We start from the raw sequence: 19,236 nt of genomic DNA on the forward strand, positions 1-19,236 counted from the left end.
GTTGAAATAAAGACAAAAATAATTTGATAGTGCTGGAAAAAATTTGCTAAACTTTATCTATTGCTTGGTTTTAATACTGTAAATTTTTAATGCCAATTATTTTAGATACATGTATGCTTTGTATGTAAAGTGTGATTTTCTTTAGTTTCTTTTATTTTATGAGAACAAAATAACCCCTGTTTCAGGATGAGAATTGGAATTCCATTCACCTTTTAAAAAAAAATCCAATAATAACCTTCTGAAATATATTTCTAGCAAAGAGTTACTTGTGTGCTAAATGGCTTATAAGTAAATGATATCATACAACATTTTCAACTAGTTTCTCTATTGTTAATCTTTCACTTGATGGTTTGTGACCAAAAAAAAGGAGTTAAAAAGAAATGTTGTTTAAGTAATAGAATTATTATCTTCCTTATAATTTTTAACTATTTTAAATGGAAAGGATGATAGAACAAATAAAATACATTAATAAATATGTCAGTGAATAGTGTTTTGGATAATCTTGAGAACAAGTTTTATTACAGCAGTTTTCTTCAATGTTTCTATTTTTAAAAAATAATATAATATTCAAAAAATTAATATTCAGCAAAAAAATCTGTTACAATCTTATTTTTTTACCTTTCTTTTTTGACATGCCACTGTTCATTTTAAATTAGATGCATCTATTATTTGCTAGGTTCTTTGCCAGGCTTTGTAGAGGAAGATGTAATATGGGGTGGTAAGTCATTGACCAAAATAGCCTTAATATTCCTCAACTTGAGATGGTTTCTTCCTGACCGTAGGCCCCTGAATCACTTTTATTAGAGCTCTTACCTTAGAAAACTTATAATTGTGAATTATTTCTCTGCCCCTTTGAGATGTAAATTTTCTCCCAGCCTCCTGCCAGTTTTATAGCCCAGCAATATCTTCCTCAAGGACCTGGGAACCACCCCATAGAGATTTAATCATAAGGGGTACCAGGGTCTCAGTTGGTTAAGCATCCGACTTCGGCTCAGGTCATGATATCATGGTTCATGAGTTCAAGCCCTGCACTGGGTTCTATGCTGAGAGCTCAGATCCTTGATCCTGCTTCAGATCCTGTATCTCCCTCCCTCTCTGCCCCAACCAGCCCCCACCCCACTCATGCTCATGCTCTATCTCTCAAAAATGAATAAGCTTTAAAAAAATTTTTTTAATGTAATCATCAGAAAAGATAGTCCAAGCCTGTCTCAGTCTCTGTTGGAAGGTAGGAGCCCAGTTTTGATAAGTACTACTAAGCAGATAGTCTACTCATGTTGACTATACTTTTCCATTAGTTTATCCCTTAGGTTAAACCCATTCCCTGCATTTTGTGTCAGAGAAGTTGAGTGCAATCTCTCTCCTGTATTGCCATAGTCTTAAATAAAGTCTTCCTTGCCTATTTAACTTTCTAGTGCAATTTTTGTATCTATTTTTTAGTTATGACAATTTATTTTATTTATCCTAAAAGATCATGTGTATTTATTAAGAATTTTGAAAACTGAAAAAAACTTTACTGGTTTTAAGTACTTTAAAGAAGTGCCTTTAAAATTTATGTGGACAGATATTGATTATGGCTAAAGGCTGTGTGTTCAGAAAATTCCATGAAATCACAGCATGACAGTGCTGGAAAGGATCATCCAGATTATCTTAAGCTCCTCATTTGGAGACTAAGGATCAGAGACAGATTGATATTAATCAAATTGTCTAAGATTGCTAAGAAAATGCAATTCAATTATCTTAAATCAAATTAACTAAATTAATTCAACTTTTCAATTAATTCTGGATACCTTTTCCTAATATTTCTATGGATTTTTATCCATATTCATCATTTGGCAAGCTTCTTCTAAAGGCCTAGGTAATAAATATTTTAAGTTTGCTGGCCATGTAGTCTCTGTAGCAACTACATCACTGTTGTTATGGTACAAGAGCAGTCATAGATAATATGTAAATGGATAAGCTTGTCTGTGCTCTGGAAATCCCGGGAGGTTTTCCTGAACATTGTGCTTTCCTGGCAGATCATTTTGTTGCTTGTTGTGCATTTATTCCTTATTGTGGAATGCTCTAAGACCACCACAGTTCACATTTGTATCAAGAGAGTAGGTTAGGCTGCTTAGCCCTGGTGAGTTTTTAAATATTTATTGTATATGGTGATAGGGTTCTTCAACCTTTCTTCGTTTTCTTTTTTCTTTTTTTAAGTTTCGTTGCAAAACTGATAAATGTATTCCATTCTGGTGGAAATGTGACACTGTGGATGACTGTGGCGACGGATCTGACGAACCTGATGACTGTCGTGAGTACATCAGTGAATGTAGGAATTTAGAATTAAGAGTTCCTTAAATCCCAGTTCTTGAAAATTAAAGTAAGACCTTAAATATTTCCTTCTGATGCTTTTCCAAAATCTTTAAAAATGTAACAAAAATTGTTAAAATATCTTGGGTATGTCTCTGTTAACTATTGCATTTAGAATGATGCTGTCAGTAATTTGTGTTATTGTTTTGTCTTAAAATTTCTTACTCGTAGTATAATTACACTCATGTAGTGATCAGTATAGTAACATTCAGCATGATTTTGACTGGATATGTCACCAAATTAGAAGCAAAACTGGGCAAGTTTTTAGAATTCCACTCAATAACTAAAATCTTACTTTAAGGGATTAATCTTTCAATTTTTCTGACAGTATTAAAATACTGAAAATTCCTTAAAAGCGAGATTTTTCCAATATAAATCATTAGTTTGTTCTTTAGCAATTTAGTATGCTCTTATTAGTTGCCTTAAAATGACTACCAATTATATTTTGACTCAAACTGTAATTGGCACGGTTAGGTATCATATACATACATACATACATACATACATACATACATACATATGCACATGTGTTTGTATATATGTGTGTGTGTGCACATGTATATACACATGTACATTTAGGTATCACTGGTAACTTCGGTTGTAACAGACACACAATAAACTTTGTCTTGATAGACTTTTATAGTTCACTCCATGGGTCACTCCAATACTGTCCTGTCAAGTTAGAGGCTTTTAGTCAATCATGATTCCCTCAAATCTCAGTGGATAGTTGCCATGATTTGGCCTTGACAATTGAGTTCAAGATCCTTAGGCTTGCACTAAAGAAAGACAGTAAACTGTCTTAGTAAAAACTAGTTGCTTTCTGATGTAGAACTTTCCACCACATAATTACAAAACTGTTTTAAACTTAGGGTATCTAGATAGTTACTTAGATGAGATGGATCCCATCTCTTTGGGCACTACCAAGTGTATAAAACATTTGAAGTTGTTTCACATCGTTCATTTGTATCTTTGAAAGCAAGAAACTGTATATTCAAGGAAAAAGAAAAAAGATACAGAAGTCATTGGTTTTCTAATAGTCTCTTCATGTTTCTGGAATGTCCATTGGTCTTTGAGTTTTTAATACAGTTTTTGTTTTCACTATGATAGGCAATATATGAAAGTAATATCTGTGTGAGATAGGCATACTATTATGCCTGAATTATTCTTTTTTAAAGTTATTGAATTAAAAGAACTATTAAAGAAACAAGAAATTACATTGCTGAACAACCAAGATTTACTAATTAAAAGGAAGTTATTAATTTCCCTGTGATAAAGTAAATTTTCCTACAATATGGTAATTTAATGCATCTTACTTTGTAATTTATAGAAATAAAGGAGAATGAATATGTTAAATCAGTCCTCATATTAAGGTGACCTCCCCTGCCCAGATTCACTAATATGTTCTCTAAGGAAATACCACCATAATGACCTACAGTTACAGTCAGTGGCACCCAATGCTTTCCGTTCTAAAATATCTGCATCTCCTGAGTTCCAATTTTAATCTTGACTGGAATATCATGCTATCACCATACTGATATGAAAAATTAACCAAAGATTTAGTATAGTAAGTTTTTCACATTTACACACTTTCAGACTGCATGGTGAACAAATATAACTTTAATGTCTTTTGAGGGAACCAAAGAGACATCTGGTATCTGAGAGTCTCTGCATCATCCTTATCCTGGTTAAATACCAATTCAACATGTTTTTATTGGTGACATTATCTCTGTGATCTTTTAGTAAATGATCTTTTACTTGGAGTCGACGGGTTAACAGCACCAAACATCTGTAGGCATGAAGCTTATTTTAAGAGTTATGGTGAGGTGGAGAGTGATGTACATGAGTCTGTGGAGTGTTTAGAATTCATTTGTGAATAGCTGCATCATCAAAATTTGCAGGGACTAGGTTGCTGGCAATATCTATAATTTCACCTGAAAAGGCTGGAAAGCTTAATCCCAGCTTCACCTACTTGCAAACTTCAGTAGTGTTATTTAAATAAATGTGTTTAAGAGTGATGCGTCATGAATTCTCTGGCATCAGAAGTTTGTAATTACATTTTCCAGACCATTCTAGAGACATATTTAAAAGTCAGATGGCTTCCCAGTTATTTCCCAGGCATGAAACTCCTCTGATAGTTGTAACCCTTCTTATGGGAAGGTTGGTTCAGTAGCAAAGGAGTATTCAAGAAAATCATATATGAAGCAACAGGAAATAGAGGAAATTCACGTTTAGAATGTGAGAAAATTAAGTATCACACAGTTTCAACACTTAACTAACTAAACACTTAACTACAATTGACTAATAAATGTCACAGATTGGAGTTAAATTACTTTAAACATTTCAGAACTCACTTCTATAGAAGTCAAGCATATATTGAGTTATTTTTTAATGTTAAGGAAATTTTTAATTGTAAATATAAAAGCATACTTAATGTTCCGAAGAACATTTAAAATATCACTTATTAGTATTTGGTTGACTTATTTGAACAACTAAGCAGCATATTAATTATGTTAAAGTCAGTGATTAGTAATGTACATTAGGATCATCAGTCAAAAGATAAGTGTTTTATTACAAGCAACATAGATTGTGAGAAGACGTCAGAGTCAGATCTGGATCTCAATTCCAGGTCTGGCACTTGAAACTTGTACATCCTTGGGTTATAATTAATATCCATGAGAACTAGTTTCCTTATTTGTAAAATGGTCATGGTGATGGGGAGGTGAGGAGGTTATGACAAGATTCAATTCGTAGTTATATGTGAAAGGGCCTAGCCCAGTGTCTAATACAGAGTAGATGCTCAGTATATCCCACTTTATTATTATGATTATTATCATCATTATTTCTTTAAATTTTTTTTAATGTTTATTTATTTTTGAGAGAGAGAGACAGAGACAGAGCATGAGAAGGGGAGGGACAGAGAGAGAGGGAGACACAGAATCCAAAGGAGGCTCCAGGCTCTGAGCTGTCAGCACAGAGCCCGACAAGGGGCTTGAACTCACCAACCGTCAGATCATGACCTGAGCCAAAGTCAGATGCTTAACCGACTGAGCCACCCAGGCACCTCATCATTATTTCTTATATAAACTCAAAAATATGGCAAAATGCATTATCATGTGGAATTAATTTCTGTTAATTTATGAAATGTAATCTGGAGGTCATCTGAGTTGCTCACAGCTTAGCTGTACTGTAATCTGAATCTAATAGCTACCTAGGTGTGAGACATCCACAATGTGCTCTAGAATATGTTTAATATAATGAAATAATAAATATTTTTAATGTCAGAAAAGCTCTTTTTAAGAAGGCATGAGCTAAGATTGGCATTTGGTGATACCTGTATGTTTTCTTCCCTAGCTGAATTTAAATGTCAGCCAGGCAGATTCCAGTGTGGAACTGGACTCTGTGCTCTTCCTGCTTTCATCTGTGATGGAGAGAATGACTGTGGAGACAATTCTGATGAACTCAACTGTGGTAGGTGATTAAATTCTTAACTAAGGAACATAAATCTAATTCTTAGCTGATTATGTGTGCGCCGATTTAAATTCAGACACAGGTTTCAGCACAAATTTTTTTTGTTCTATCTTTTAGACACACATGTCTGCCTGTCAGGTCAGTTCAAGTGTACAAAGAACCAAAAATGTATCCCGGTAAATCTCAGATGTAATGGACAAGATGACTGTGGGGATGAGGAAGATGAAAGGGACTGTCGTAAGTCACCTTAAAATGTTCTGTCTTATCTTACTTCTGAGTCCCAACTGAAAATGGTCTAAAAATTATTATTATGTACCACACAGTGTAGAAAAACATAATACCAATTATGGGCAAATAGCTCCAAATAGGTATCTATTGGGATAGGTTATTTAAGAAGCTCTCTATAAAGAATATAGAGAAAATTAAAACATGGTAGTCTTTACTTAGAAAACTACCTGAAGATTATGGCAAACAGGAAACAACATGCATTCATTCACATCATCCTTAAGAGAAGCAGCAAAACCAACATTACAGGTGACTGTGGTGTTTTGTTCATAAACTGATTTTGTGTGTGTGTGTCCACAGTAGGAAGCTACAGGTAATTTTCTTCTATTGATTAGTTACTTGAAATCAAGTCCATTAATTGAGATTGTTTTTTTCCCATAAAATACATATTGAATGTATGATGAGCAAAATAACCTAACAAAACTATTTGTTAAAAACTGTAAATAATATTCTATTTAATGTCTTTTAACAAGATACTCCAAAGAATAATTATAAAATATCTTGTTCTTTTTGCCCCTTGTCTCCATCCCCCACCAAAAATCAAATTAGATTAAATGGAAGACAAACACTTTATATTATGTACATATATACACTTAGGCACACAGGCATGCACACACACACACACACACACACACACACACACACACCAGAATCTGAACAATAGAGTACCTGTCAAGGTTTTCAGGGTTTCAACAGAATAGCTGTCAACATTCCTGTCTTGCTGAAGTTTTATTTTATTCCCCTAAAACTTTTATCAGTAAATAATGTGCAGTCACCCAGCAATTTGATTAAGATGGTGCATTCAGAATAAAGTCAGTACCAGTTCTTTATGGTTAGTCATTCTAGGAGCTGATCCATTAAACTGACTAGGATTTGTGATGCAGTTTACAGTGTAAGTCAGATGTTCTCCTCTTCCCTCAAAAACTCAACACAAGTAGAGAGTTTGATAAGTTTTATGATTTTTATTTCCTTATTCACTAATACCTTCTGATTTAGTCTGTTTTCTATGTATAAAAATGTGAATGTGTGAATTCTTACTCTTATTTATCTGGTAACATTATTCCAAAAGGCTCTGAACTGTTTATTTTTAAAATTAATTTCAAAATATTTCTAATCAAGGTAAGGTTCTGAAAATTCTGATTTTTATCAAATGTATCATTACAGAAATAGGTTTTATTTATTTATACTGGAAAGGACATTTGGAATATATTATAGATAATGAAAGTTAAAACTCTTCACCTTCAGAGCCTTATTAATTAGAAGATGATACATTTCCAGTTGACTATCCTTAACATTTGTCTAATTATTTTTTAGATTAAGTGTCTGTCTTTGTTCAAAACTACATTTTAATAGATCTTTTCCTCTTAAGCCGAAAACAGCTGTTCTCCAGACTATTTCCAATGTAAAACTACTAAACACTGCATTTCCAAGCTGTGGGTTTGTGATGAGGATCCAGACTGTGCGGACGCATCAGATGAGGCCAACTGTGGTGAGTGTTTTGTGACCCTGGATCTTTCCTATTGTATTTGTGTCACCATCTGACATAGCCACAGTGAAAGGGGTTTGAACACAATTCTGATGAAACTGAAGTCTTACATGAGAAAGTTTTGTCTCTGTGCTCGCAGAGTCATGACAACCTCATATTAGCTATTTTATAACAGCAATCTCAGGTTAGCTGTTTTTACCTATAGAAGGGTAAGGCAGAAGAGTAATATTGTTTAATATAACTCAAAACTATTTCTAAAAAGATGGATCTAAAAGGTAGGCTAAGCCATCATCTTGTATTAGAGTATGCACTTGGTATTAGCATTTAATGAATAGAAAAAATGAGACATTACCTTAAAATATTTTTTTTAACATTTATTTATTTTTGAGACAGAGAGACAGAGCATGAATGGGGGAGGGTCAGAGAGAGGGAGACACAGAATCTGAAACAGGCTCCAGGCTCTGAGCTGTCAGCACAGAGTCTGACACGGGGCTCGAACTCATGGACCGTGAGATCATGACCTGAGCCAAAGTCGGCCGCTTAACCTACTGAGCCACCCACGCGCCCCAAGACATTACCTTTTTATTGTTCTAGACTTCATTTTTTTTTTGCTTAAATACATACGGTTTTCCATTCATTCAATGATTGTTATCCATTCCTAAACATGGTGAAATAAAAGGAAAGTTAAGAAAAGTATCTTTTCTGTTTTAGTAGATGACAGCGAACACCTAAGTTGGCATTTGTTTCTGAACCTTTTTTTTTACTTAAGATCAGTTGTTTTATTTATAAGAATTATTTATTAATTAATGTTGCAGAAATGGAGAACATACTCATTTTGTTTAATACATTCGATTCTATCTTGAAAATGTCAACGGAAAGACAGAAATGAAGAGTAGTTGTCATGTGTAATTCATTTTATCAACATTTATTAAACAGTAACCGAGGCTATGTTGTAGGTGAATACACCAAACATGGCATTGTTGGGGAAGCAAAAAATTATTTAATCTGCTAATTGATTGAGAAAGACAGAGTTTTTCCAAATTGAAGATAGCATGTCCAAGACTTTCAGAGCCAAAATTGGGTTAAATGCATCTGCTATATTCCACACTGCTCTTAATTACCTCTTCTGAGAAAAAAGAAAATAATGAAAACCCATTGTGTTCTTTGAAATTCCACTTCTGCACAACATTCATGAGACATATGTGTAATAAATGACAATCGTGTGTCTTTAAGTGTTTTTCCTAATACTGTCTTCCATGTGACTGTGTCTTCAGAACATGCAACCAAAATAACTTACTACAGTATCATGAAACCCCATTTACCACTTTGTAGAATTGGTCTTCATAATCAATTCACAAAGCCCTGAAGTATAGTCATTATTGATTTGTCCCTAACAATTATCAAAGTCTTTTACAGACTAGTTTATATTCTTGGCTAGTTTTCTTTTATCTTAATGGCTAGTCTTGTGTATTTTTGGTTTACCGAAGTGAAAAGGAATAATGACTTATATTAGCTATATGAATATTTTTATGGAATATCTATAATTTGTTCTTCCTTACTTTGATATTATTTAACTGTTGTCACAGATTATATTAATCAAACTAATAATTATCAATTATTATAATAACTGTAATGCTTAATTTGGTATTTACCATATAGCCCAGGATATGTGTTAAACGCTTTATAGTCATGTACTCACGTAATCTCTCTACTATCCCCTATTTTTTTTGAAAAATTTTTTAATGTTGATTCATCTTTGAGAGAGAGACAGAACATGAGCAAGGGAGGGACAGAGAGATAGAGAGGGAGACATGGAATCTGAAGCAGGCTCCAGGCTCTGAGCTATCAGCACAGAGCCCGACGTGGCTCTCAAACCCACTAACCATGAGATCATGACCTGAGCCAAAGTCAGATGCTTAACTGATAGAGCCATCTAGGTGCCCTGATCCCTATTTTTTATAAAGTTTATTTATTTAGGGAGAGAGATAAGGGCTCTGGAGAGAGAGAGAGATTCAGAGAGGGAGAGGGAGAGAGAAAGAGAGAATCCCAAGCAGGGCCTGTGCTATCAGTGCAGGGCCCAACACAGAGCTGGATCTCACAAACTGAGATCATGACCTGAGCCAAAATCAAGAGTCGGACTCTTAACTGACTGAGCCACCCAGACACCCTTTACTATCCCTATTTTATTGATGAGGTAAATGAATCCCAAGGAGGTTATATAACTTACCCCAAAGTCATGGCTTGCAGGTGGTGGAACTGGGACTTGAATCCAAGGGTTTTTCACACTAAAGCATCTACTCTGTAGACTTGGTATAAAGCCACCTCATTCTTTCTGTGTAAAGAGAAAAATATTTAAATGTTTTCTGTTTGAAAGTTATATAGACTTCTCCCAGCCACAGTCATTGCCATAAGTTCCAGATCAGTATACGAACACATACATACATACAGTAAGAGGGAGAGAAGAGATGAGAAGGTTGCCATCTGATTTGCCTTAGACCACTATAAAATTTTATTGTGGCAGGAACTAATTTAATTTAAAAAACTTCTATATCACATTTTAGTGTACCATTTCTCAGTCTTTATTCTTGGTGGGCTAAAAAGGCTAGCTCCTTCCCCTTTGTTCTGTCCTCAATAAAAATAGAAATGCCGTGTATTTTTGCTATGTCTGTTAACACTTTTGCAGAATACTTGCGCTGAGTAGGGAAAAGCAAAAAAAAACAAAAACAAAAAAAAAACCAAGCAAATAAAAACACTTCTTAAAATTAACCCTATCAAGCTAAGGCCTTATTATTTGAATCTGAGCCCTGTGTTCCTTTGTGGGAACAGAACTTGTCTAGAATAGAAGGTAAGTTTCAATGTTTCTCATGTTGAGGGCCCAGCAAGATATAGAGTAGATTCGTGTGAAGTGCTGTTGAGTGACTGGCCTGTTCTCTGTTACAAAACCTCTGTATGTAACTCATTTTTATTGCAGTTTTCTTCTATATTTTCTTGGTCCAATGCTAAATTTAGAGGGAGATTCTGCTTTACTCTTAGAGTTCACCTAGCTCTTAACAACTTATTTCTCAGAAGCAATATCTATAGCTTTATATCTAATTGGCTTCTATCAACTCTAAAGTTCTAGCATTGTAATGTGTTCTACCTTGATAGATCCTAAATGAAACACATTTTTTCGCTTTATTTTTTTAAAATGTTTTATTATTTATTTTCAAGAGTGAGAGAGACAGAGCACAAGCAGGGGAGGGGCAGAGAAAGAGGGAGACACAGAATCCAAAGCAGTCTCTAGGCTCTGAGCTGTCAGCACAGAGCCTAATGCATGGCTCAAACTTGCAAACCACAGGATCGTGACCTGAACCCAAGTCAGCTACTTAACCAACTGAGCCACCCACACCCCCCTTTTTCTCTTTAAATTTTATAAACAATACCAATGTAGGGACACAGGGTCACTGAGACACTGTGGAAAAGCCTAACAAAGCTTACAAATAAATTTACAGAATAACTTGCAAAAAAAAACCAAATACACATGCAGTATAGGGGATTAAAATACCTTTAATGTATAAATATCTTTAAAATTATTTAATTTTTATATTTACTGGAATACCATGTTTATTGAATTCTGCCCAGTGTAATTTTTGAGTTCTGATTAGTAATGCAGATTTAACAACTAATATTCAATATGTTTAAAAATTTTATGGTAATCTAGAATTTAAGGAGGCCTCAAATCACTTTGAGTAGATATAAATTACATGTAGTTTAGGAGTCTTACTCCAATAGTTTAGTATTGGTGAGACTGAATACGAATTTTAAAATTAAATTACATATTTTCCTATCCTATGACACATAGTTTTTGAGATGACTAAATTTATGAGTCTGTAAAAACTACATTTGGCACATTTGGATTTAAATTCATAAATATTTTAAAAACATCTTTTAGCTCCATTTCTGTGTAAGTAAAGATTTAAATCTGTGCTATGCTTATATTCATGGGAAGACAGGTTCAACTGTGTTTTGAGTTAATGGCTATTATAAAATTACATCTTTTCACTGGAAGGTATTTTACTCTTTCTTTACTATATACCCAGAGAAAAATAAGCTTTAGAAAAGGTAGATATGTACCTTTTTTATTAAATTATAAACATTGACTATTCTTGGAAGGCTGTTCATTACTTATTACAGTATTGGACAAACACCAGATTTGAATGCCTGACCAAAATGTATGCAATACCTCAAATTGTACTAGCCCTAGGATTTTCACTCCAAATTTCAATTTCAAACTTTCTTTACCTTCTGCCTGCCATTGTCTATTTTAGGAAGGAAATGCAGATTTGAGGATTTGACAAATCTGTACTAGATTCATGCTCTGCTTTGTAATTAGAGTTGAAACTTTTCTACAATTTGACTCTAATAAGATGATATCAGAATCCAGGTCTTTCCATTATGTCCTCTCTTCCCAGTTTATAGTTCAGATTTTCCATTCCCTAGATGTCTGTATAACATTCTTTTTATCAGTTGTTCCATCTGGGCCTTCCTGATCAACCCCATACTCACACCCCAGCTCTCTGGAATCCACTGTTTGTTCTGCCATATTGCTCTTCCCTATGGTCATGTCTCCTTGCTTTCTTCTCTTGCAACCCTCCACCTCATCTAGAATTTTTGCTTTCAAGTTGCTTCAGCATCATTAGCGTCTTTTGAGCAGTTTTGGTTTATTCCCTACCGCTTGGCTAATTATCTCAAATTAATGTGCTAGCTATAATCACACTAACTAAGGGCATGTGAGATGAACTTGAGTTTCCTACAGTAGCTTTGTGCTTTGTGCAGCCTGGTTCTTCCAACATGATACTGAACACATTCAAACTAAAAGAGAACTGATCAGTGGGTCCTTTAATTTTCACTTAAATTTCTGTTGAGGAAATTTGAATTTGATTACTTAAGCTATAAGAACATAAGGAACGTGGTTTTTTTTTAAGTTAAAGCAAGTGAATATTAAATTATAAAATACTTCTACCATGCAGACTTATACAGAAAGTTACACAGTAAGCAATTTATCATTTTGAATAGATTTTTAACATTTTTCTTAAGGCATCTCTTTTAAAACATAGACATCACTACAATAACATGTAAAGCCCTCCTTTATCCTCTCCCCTTCCCTTTTTCCCCTCTGCTGAAGTGGTTGTGTATTATTCACATGTGTTCTTTTTAACTATATTTCTATGTGTTTATTAATATATACCTAACAGTTAATAGTATCTTAAAAGCTTACATAAATTTCATTGTATTTTCAATAGGAAATTGAAGCTTAACATTTTCTAGTATTCCAGTGTATTAATATGAATCACACATTTTTATACTGAAGGTTTTTTTTTTTTACATGTTACAATTATTACACATTTATTGGCAAATAAAACACAACACCTTTCATACAATCTGTGCTATAGACACCATGAAGTCTCAGTTTCCTGCTCAGGTGCTCTGATTGTCAGCTTGCATGAAAGTTTATTCAAAGCAGTTGTGACAATATCCAGGGGCAGAAATCTGTGTACCCTACAGTCTATATTAGCCTTTGGATGGAGACCCTGGAACAAGTTTGAAGAGAGAAGTTCTGGTTTTGGTGGCTATACCCACAGTAAAATAATTCTTGATATTTGAATTTAGTTATTTTCAAAATATTTATTTACTTACACTTAAAATAGCATTTAGCAAATGTTAGTAACATGACTTCAATATAATCCATGGTGGGGCGGGAGTGGAGTTCTGTGCTCACATATGCAGGAAAGGGTGATGCACTAAATTCTGTATCTTGGAAAATAGTGCACTTCCATGCATTTAGTTAAGACATCTGTTTAGTGTTTTTAAGCAGTGTTTCCTGAATTTAAATATAGACCAGAAAATTAGGTATTTTATTTTGATTAGTAAACAAATTATGTGAACACCCTAAAGCCCCTCTTCCATACTGTGTGACCATGGCTTATTGTGTGGGGGCAGGAGGAGGACTTTGTTATTGAGGGAGGCTGCTGGGAGACCGATTTAAATTTTCAAACACATGGCATCATGGTACCTCAGATATTTAGAAGGGTGGATTGTACATCTTTATGTTAGCAGATGGGAAGGAGGAAGGACCCCATTTCTCTGGGGCCTGATTGGTCTCTGCTGCCTGATTGGTCTGATCTGCACCTGTATTGTGACCTGTGCTGTGGAGTGATGGTCCCACCACCCACTGCTGAAGTATAGCCTTGGCTGGCTTCCTCCATGTTTCCATTTCTGGTGAGGTGCAAACTGATCTTAAGTTTCTGCTATTAGATGAATACTCTTGAGCTAAGACATGCAGAGACACGTGCTCCTGAAAATCTCCAAATCTTGTGAGGAGCCAGAAATAACTGTCTCACGCTTATCTATCTAGCTACTAGTCACTTGTAGTGTCGTAGAGTCGCTCCTGAGTTTTGTTGACTGTGCCATATACATGATGCTAGATGTTTCTCCTGGAATTTTGACATCTTTTTGAGATAAATTTGGGTCAGGGTAACACTTATCTTCTCAGTAGTATTGGCTTGTCCCACAGCAATCTGGATACGACTTCCATGTCTTGTGTCTGTGTGTGAGAAAGTGAAAGAAAGGGGAGCCTATCTATATGAATAGGACTAGGAAATTACTGTCTAGTTTTTATATGAAGAAATGAATGACCTACATGTGAATCCTTTAATAGTCTAAGAGGAACACATTTGGTCTTTTTATAACTTGTCTTCAGTAACTTCCTTGCATTGACTGTCTCTTTACCAAAGGGATATGCAATTATTTGGTGATGTTATTTTATTTTATTTTTTTCTTTCTCAATAATAAGAGGAAATTGTGAAATTTAAATTTTGTTCCACAAAGCTAAAAAGGAGCCCACACAGTGAGTCAGGAGGCATGCCACATATTCCAGATTCTATACTGATCTGTTGTAAAAGCCATGAAAGGAAATAGCTTTTTTCCCAGTGAGGTTTATAATTAAGTTTGTAATGAAAGGGACTGTATATTTGCTTAATAAGAACTGGGTTGGTGTAGTTGATATTTTTTAAAAAGAAATTGAGTCAGTAATTTAACATTCTGTGATATTTTTGCTTGAAAAACTTCATCCTTGTTATATTGCTTCCCTCAACCTTTGCCAAATATATTTGATTCTCTACAAATGCAAAATAAAATAGCACACACACACATGCACACAAACCTACTTGCAGTTTTATAGTAGAATGTGGGAAAAATAAGCATTAGACACTTTATAAAAAATACTTAAGAAATCTAGAACTTTAAAAAAATGCCTTTTTTGTCTACCTTTACAACAAAATATTTGCATTTGTTTTGGTTTATAAGATTCTATTCAAATGTCATTTGGACTGGTGATTCCCTTAAAGAACGTTATTACCATTTATTTTCAGGGGTTATTCAATGTTACTTGATGCCATGTTTGAATGATTATACTCTATATTAGTGTGTGAAAATAAATAGAATTAAAGTTTGTAGTGCTTTTTCTCAATACGGTACTATAGGTAATCCATCTGTGTGTAGAAAATAATATTGTTTATCACTATAAGAAATAGGAGTGGTAGCTTCTTTCAACTGGTTAGAGGACCAATCATCTTATTCAGAGTACCAGCCTATGAAAATATGGTGTGTGTATAAAGTAGTTTGGTTACCACTTCAGTTTCTGTTCCATACTCATAAATTGCAGTAAGAAGCCCTGAAACATCATTTATGACATTTTTATTAGACTTCTAATTAGTAGAATTTATTTATAATATTTTTAAATATTTTATAAGAATATATATTACATAAACATAGGGCTATATGTTATATATTAGAAAGGTTGTAAAGCTTAATATCTAAGTTTCTTGATACCTTAATTTCCGACTGGACTCAAAATACATAGAATTTTAAATAACTATTTTAAAAAACCCTGTCATTTCATTTAGGAACATATAGATAATAAAAGTAAAATGACCGACTGGTAAAGAAAACTTAGATTTATACTTCTATGTTAAAATCAGTTTGAGGATCCAAATGGTATCAGATTTTGCTTGCAAAATGAGTATCCTTTTCATCCATTAACATTTCAGGACATAATATATTAAGGAGAGTAAAAGACCTATTGTAGAGTTATAATCGTACCATTTATTAGCTTTGTAATCTTTGTGGACAGATGTATAGATGATGATTCTGATAGTCATACTTATGGCCCTGTCTGTCTTAGATTCAATGCCTGGGATGTAAGTCTCTGGACTGGACTTTGCCTGTCATTAGGGCACTATTTATTATGGTTCTTTAGTCATTGTTCATGTGGGAAATAACAGGAGTGGAGAGAAAGGTGATGTAGGATGTAGTTTGAGATAATGAACTCTATTACCTCTTGCTGGGTTATAGATGTCAGAGCAAATTATTACTTATTTTTGCTGTCCTTTAAAATTTTAACCTTATAATTAATATTTCTATTTGTCTAATCCAAAAATCTTGAGAGAGATTATAAAAATAATATAAACAAATTATTCATAATGAGTTTCCTTTGACCTAAGGAAGAAGTAGCTTAAACAGTATTTAAGAGCTAGAGAAATAGACAGCAGATCTACCCTGTAATCTGAGGTTTCTTACCCTATAGATCATCTTATCCATATGATTATATTCTTCACAATTCTGTGTTCTAAGGAGGTGGCAAACCTCCCGTGTATACATGTTTCCTATTTTGATATACTTACTGGATTTTGGTTGATATTTGAGAAAAAGGAGAAGAAATCAAAACTGATACCATTTATTGACCTTCAAATAAATCTGTTTTCAAACATATTTTTAATTAATAGTATTTGGATTATGTGAATTATATGTTGTATTCAAGCAGTAAGATCTCCACATTTAAGTTCATGTGTTAATATATAATCTTAAACTTAAAAGAAGTTACAAAATATTTGTATATATGCAATGGTATCTTAACAATAGAATTTAGCATTAACATTTTGTTATAAATGCTAATATCAAATTTAAAACAAACGTATGGTAATTTGTTTTACTTCATTAAAATCAATTCCTCAGGAGCTGAGTGTGTTAACAATTATTGGGTGTGTTAAGTATTTAATGGTGAGTAGAAGACTAAATAAAAATTCCATATCAGAATTCTGGGAACATATTTTTATTTTTTGTTTATTTATTTATTTTTACATTTATTTATTTTTGAGAGACAGAGCACAAGTGGGGGAGGGGCAGAGAGAGAGGGAGACACAGAATCTGAAACAGGCTCCAGGCTCTGAGCTGTCAACACAGAGCCCGATGCGGGGCTCAGATCCACAAACCGTGAGATCATGACCTGAGCTGTAATCGGACACCCAACCGACTAAGCCACCCAAGCACCCCAGGAAACATATGTTTAAATGTTATAAAATATTTCCTATAAATTGTAATTAATCAAGCTATTGGAAGAGTGACATCTAACCTGTTTCAACTTTTTGAAGACATTTCTAAGGCCTTAATTTAATTTCTTCTATCACCTAGTTGGTGATATTACTGGCAGAAATCTCTTACATGACTTAGTATATATGGCTTGAGATTCCCCCATTCTGAATACCTTACTAGATTATGTTTTTTAAGACCAAATATGGAGTCTCTTTATATTTTAGTCTTCTTTGTAATTAGGATTCTTCTGAATCCTAAAAATAAAACATACTCAGAAAATTCAATGTTTACTTAATGCCGATTAATTATGGTTTTACTATAAAAGGATCATACAGCTGTGTTAGTTAACTCTATCAATATAACAGAAAGATGTCTCATATATTTATTTCTATCTGTTTCTAGAAATTCTCTATAGATGGTAGAATGTTTTATTCCTTCATAAATACCTATCCTAGAAGTTCTTTGGATAAACACAGAGTTCTTATAATTAGCATAAACCTAGTGCCTTGATAATTACTGCTTTACGAAGAGAATCCTTTGGAACAACTGCTTGCATCTTTAGTCTGGTCCTTGTAGTGTTTAAAACCACAATATTCTTGATATAAACCCACATTGATCAGTAAAAATTTCTGTGGCTAACTATCAGGGAATCATATAGGTATAGGAAACTACCTTTAGGAATAATGAAACATTTTATGAACCTAGAACTCTGACAGTTCATTCCATTCTTTTTCAATAAAGGACATTTATTTCATTCAGTCAAAGAGAAAATAATTGAGAATCATTCACCTAAAATATAAGCAAATATATACATATATTTCTTTCAGAATTTATGATGTCTACTTTGTAATGTCTTAATAAAAGTAATTGCAGCTTAGATTTTAAAATATTTTAATTCCAGAATAGTTAGCATACAGTGTTATATTAGTTTCAGGTGTACAATCTAGTGATTCAACAATTCCATATATCACTCAGTACTCATCACAAGTGCATTTCTTAGTCCCCATCACCTAGTTCACTCATCCTCCCATCCATCTCCCATGTAGTAACCATCAGTTTGTTCTCTATAGTTAAGAGTCTGGGGCACCTGGGTGGCTCAGTCAGTTAAGCGTCCGACTCTTGGTTTCGGCTCAAGTCATGATTTCAGGGTTTCATGAGTCCAAGCCCCACATCGGACTCCAAGCTGACAGTACAGAGCCTGCTTGAGATATATACATGTATATACATGCATATGGATATATACATGTATATACATGCATATGGATATATACATGTATATACATGCATATGGATATATACATGTATATACATGCATATGGATATATACATGTATATACATGCATATGGATATATACATGCATATGGATATATACATGTATATACATGCATATGGATATATACATGTATATACATGCATATGGATATATACATGTATATACATGCATATGGATATATACATGTATATACATGCATATGGATATATACATGTATATACATGTATATGGATATATACATATAACACATCTTAAAATTAGTATTGTAAATATGTAAAATATCGGTGTTACCAAGAAATATTTCCAATAGGTATGTGTATTACCAATAGGAAATTTGAAAATTATGCAAAAAGTTGAATAAGGGGTTCTCATATCAACATTTCTTATTCTTTGCAGAGGAAAGCTAAAATCCTTGCATACAATTAGTTTTCCTACAACATACTTTGGGCACAATTTGTTGTTTGTTTTGTGTTTAATATTTTGCTTATATAATTAAGCTTAGTTTTTGTATCTTTATAATATTCATTTATTTTAAAAATTAATAAACACCTATTAAATATGTTAACTAAGCAGCCATATTAGAGACTCAGGGAATTCAAAGAAGTCTAATGGGGATAATTAATAGTTTTGAAAGATTATTATGTGCTAGGCATTATACTAAGCTTTATGTATATTATATCATTTAATCCTCACACCAATCCTATGCAAAACATACTATTATTATTTTTATTTTGGGGTAAGGCTATAAGACTCAGAAGATGCAAGTAATTATTTTACTCAAGTCAACCAGGTAGAAAACGGTTGAGCAGGTATTTGAACCCATAGGATCTGGATCCAGACCCACATACTTAACTATTACTCAATTGAGCTTCCTTAATCTGCCCTAAATTTATAATAAGGCAAGAAATTAGGACACAGATACAAATAATCCTAAATAAGTTGGAATGGAAAGTTATCAGAATACAT

General features: G+C 33.5%; 1 protein-coding gene across 3 annotated transcripts in view; it reads left to right on the top strand.

Annotated features, from left to right (window-relative positions):
• The window catches only part of LRP1B (LDL receptor related protein 1B), a 1,899,539-nt gene that overhangs the window by 1,681,101 nt on the left and 199,202 nt on the right, over positions 1-19,236 (top strand). For all 3 annotated transcript variants that reach the window (XM_078451331.2, XM_078451332.2, XM_078451333.2), the window contains exons 63-66: positions 2,197-2,290; positions 5,701-5,817; positions 5,935-6,054; positions 7,472-7,591. In XM_078451331.2, the coding sequence (XP_078307457.2) occupies positions 2,197-2,290; positions 5,701-5,817; positions 5,935-6,054; positions 7,472-7,591 (451 nt within the window). The remainder of the gene's footprint in view (positions 1-2,196; positions 2,291-5,700; positions 5,818-5,934; positions 6,055-7,471; positions 7,592-19,236) is intronic.

Source organism: Panthera onca, chromosome C1 (assembly GCF_046562875.1).
Source record: "Panthera onca isolate mPanOnc1 chromosome C1, mPanOnc1 haplotype 2, whole genome shotgun sequence".
Lineage (NCBI taxonomy): Eukaryota > Metazoa > Chordata > Mammalia > Carnivora > Felidae > Panthera > Panthera onca.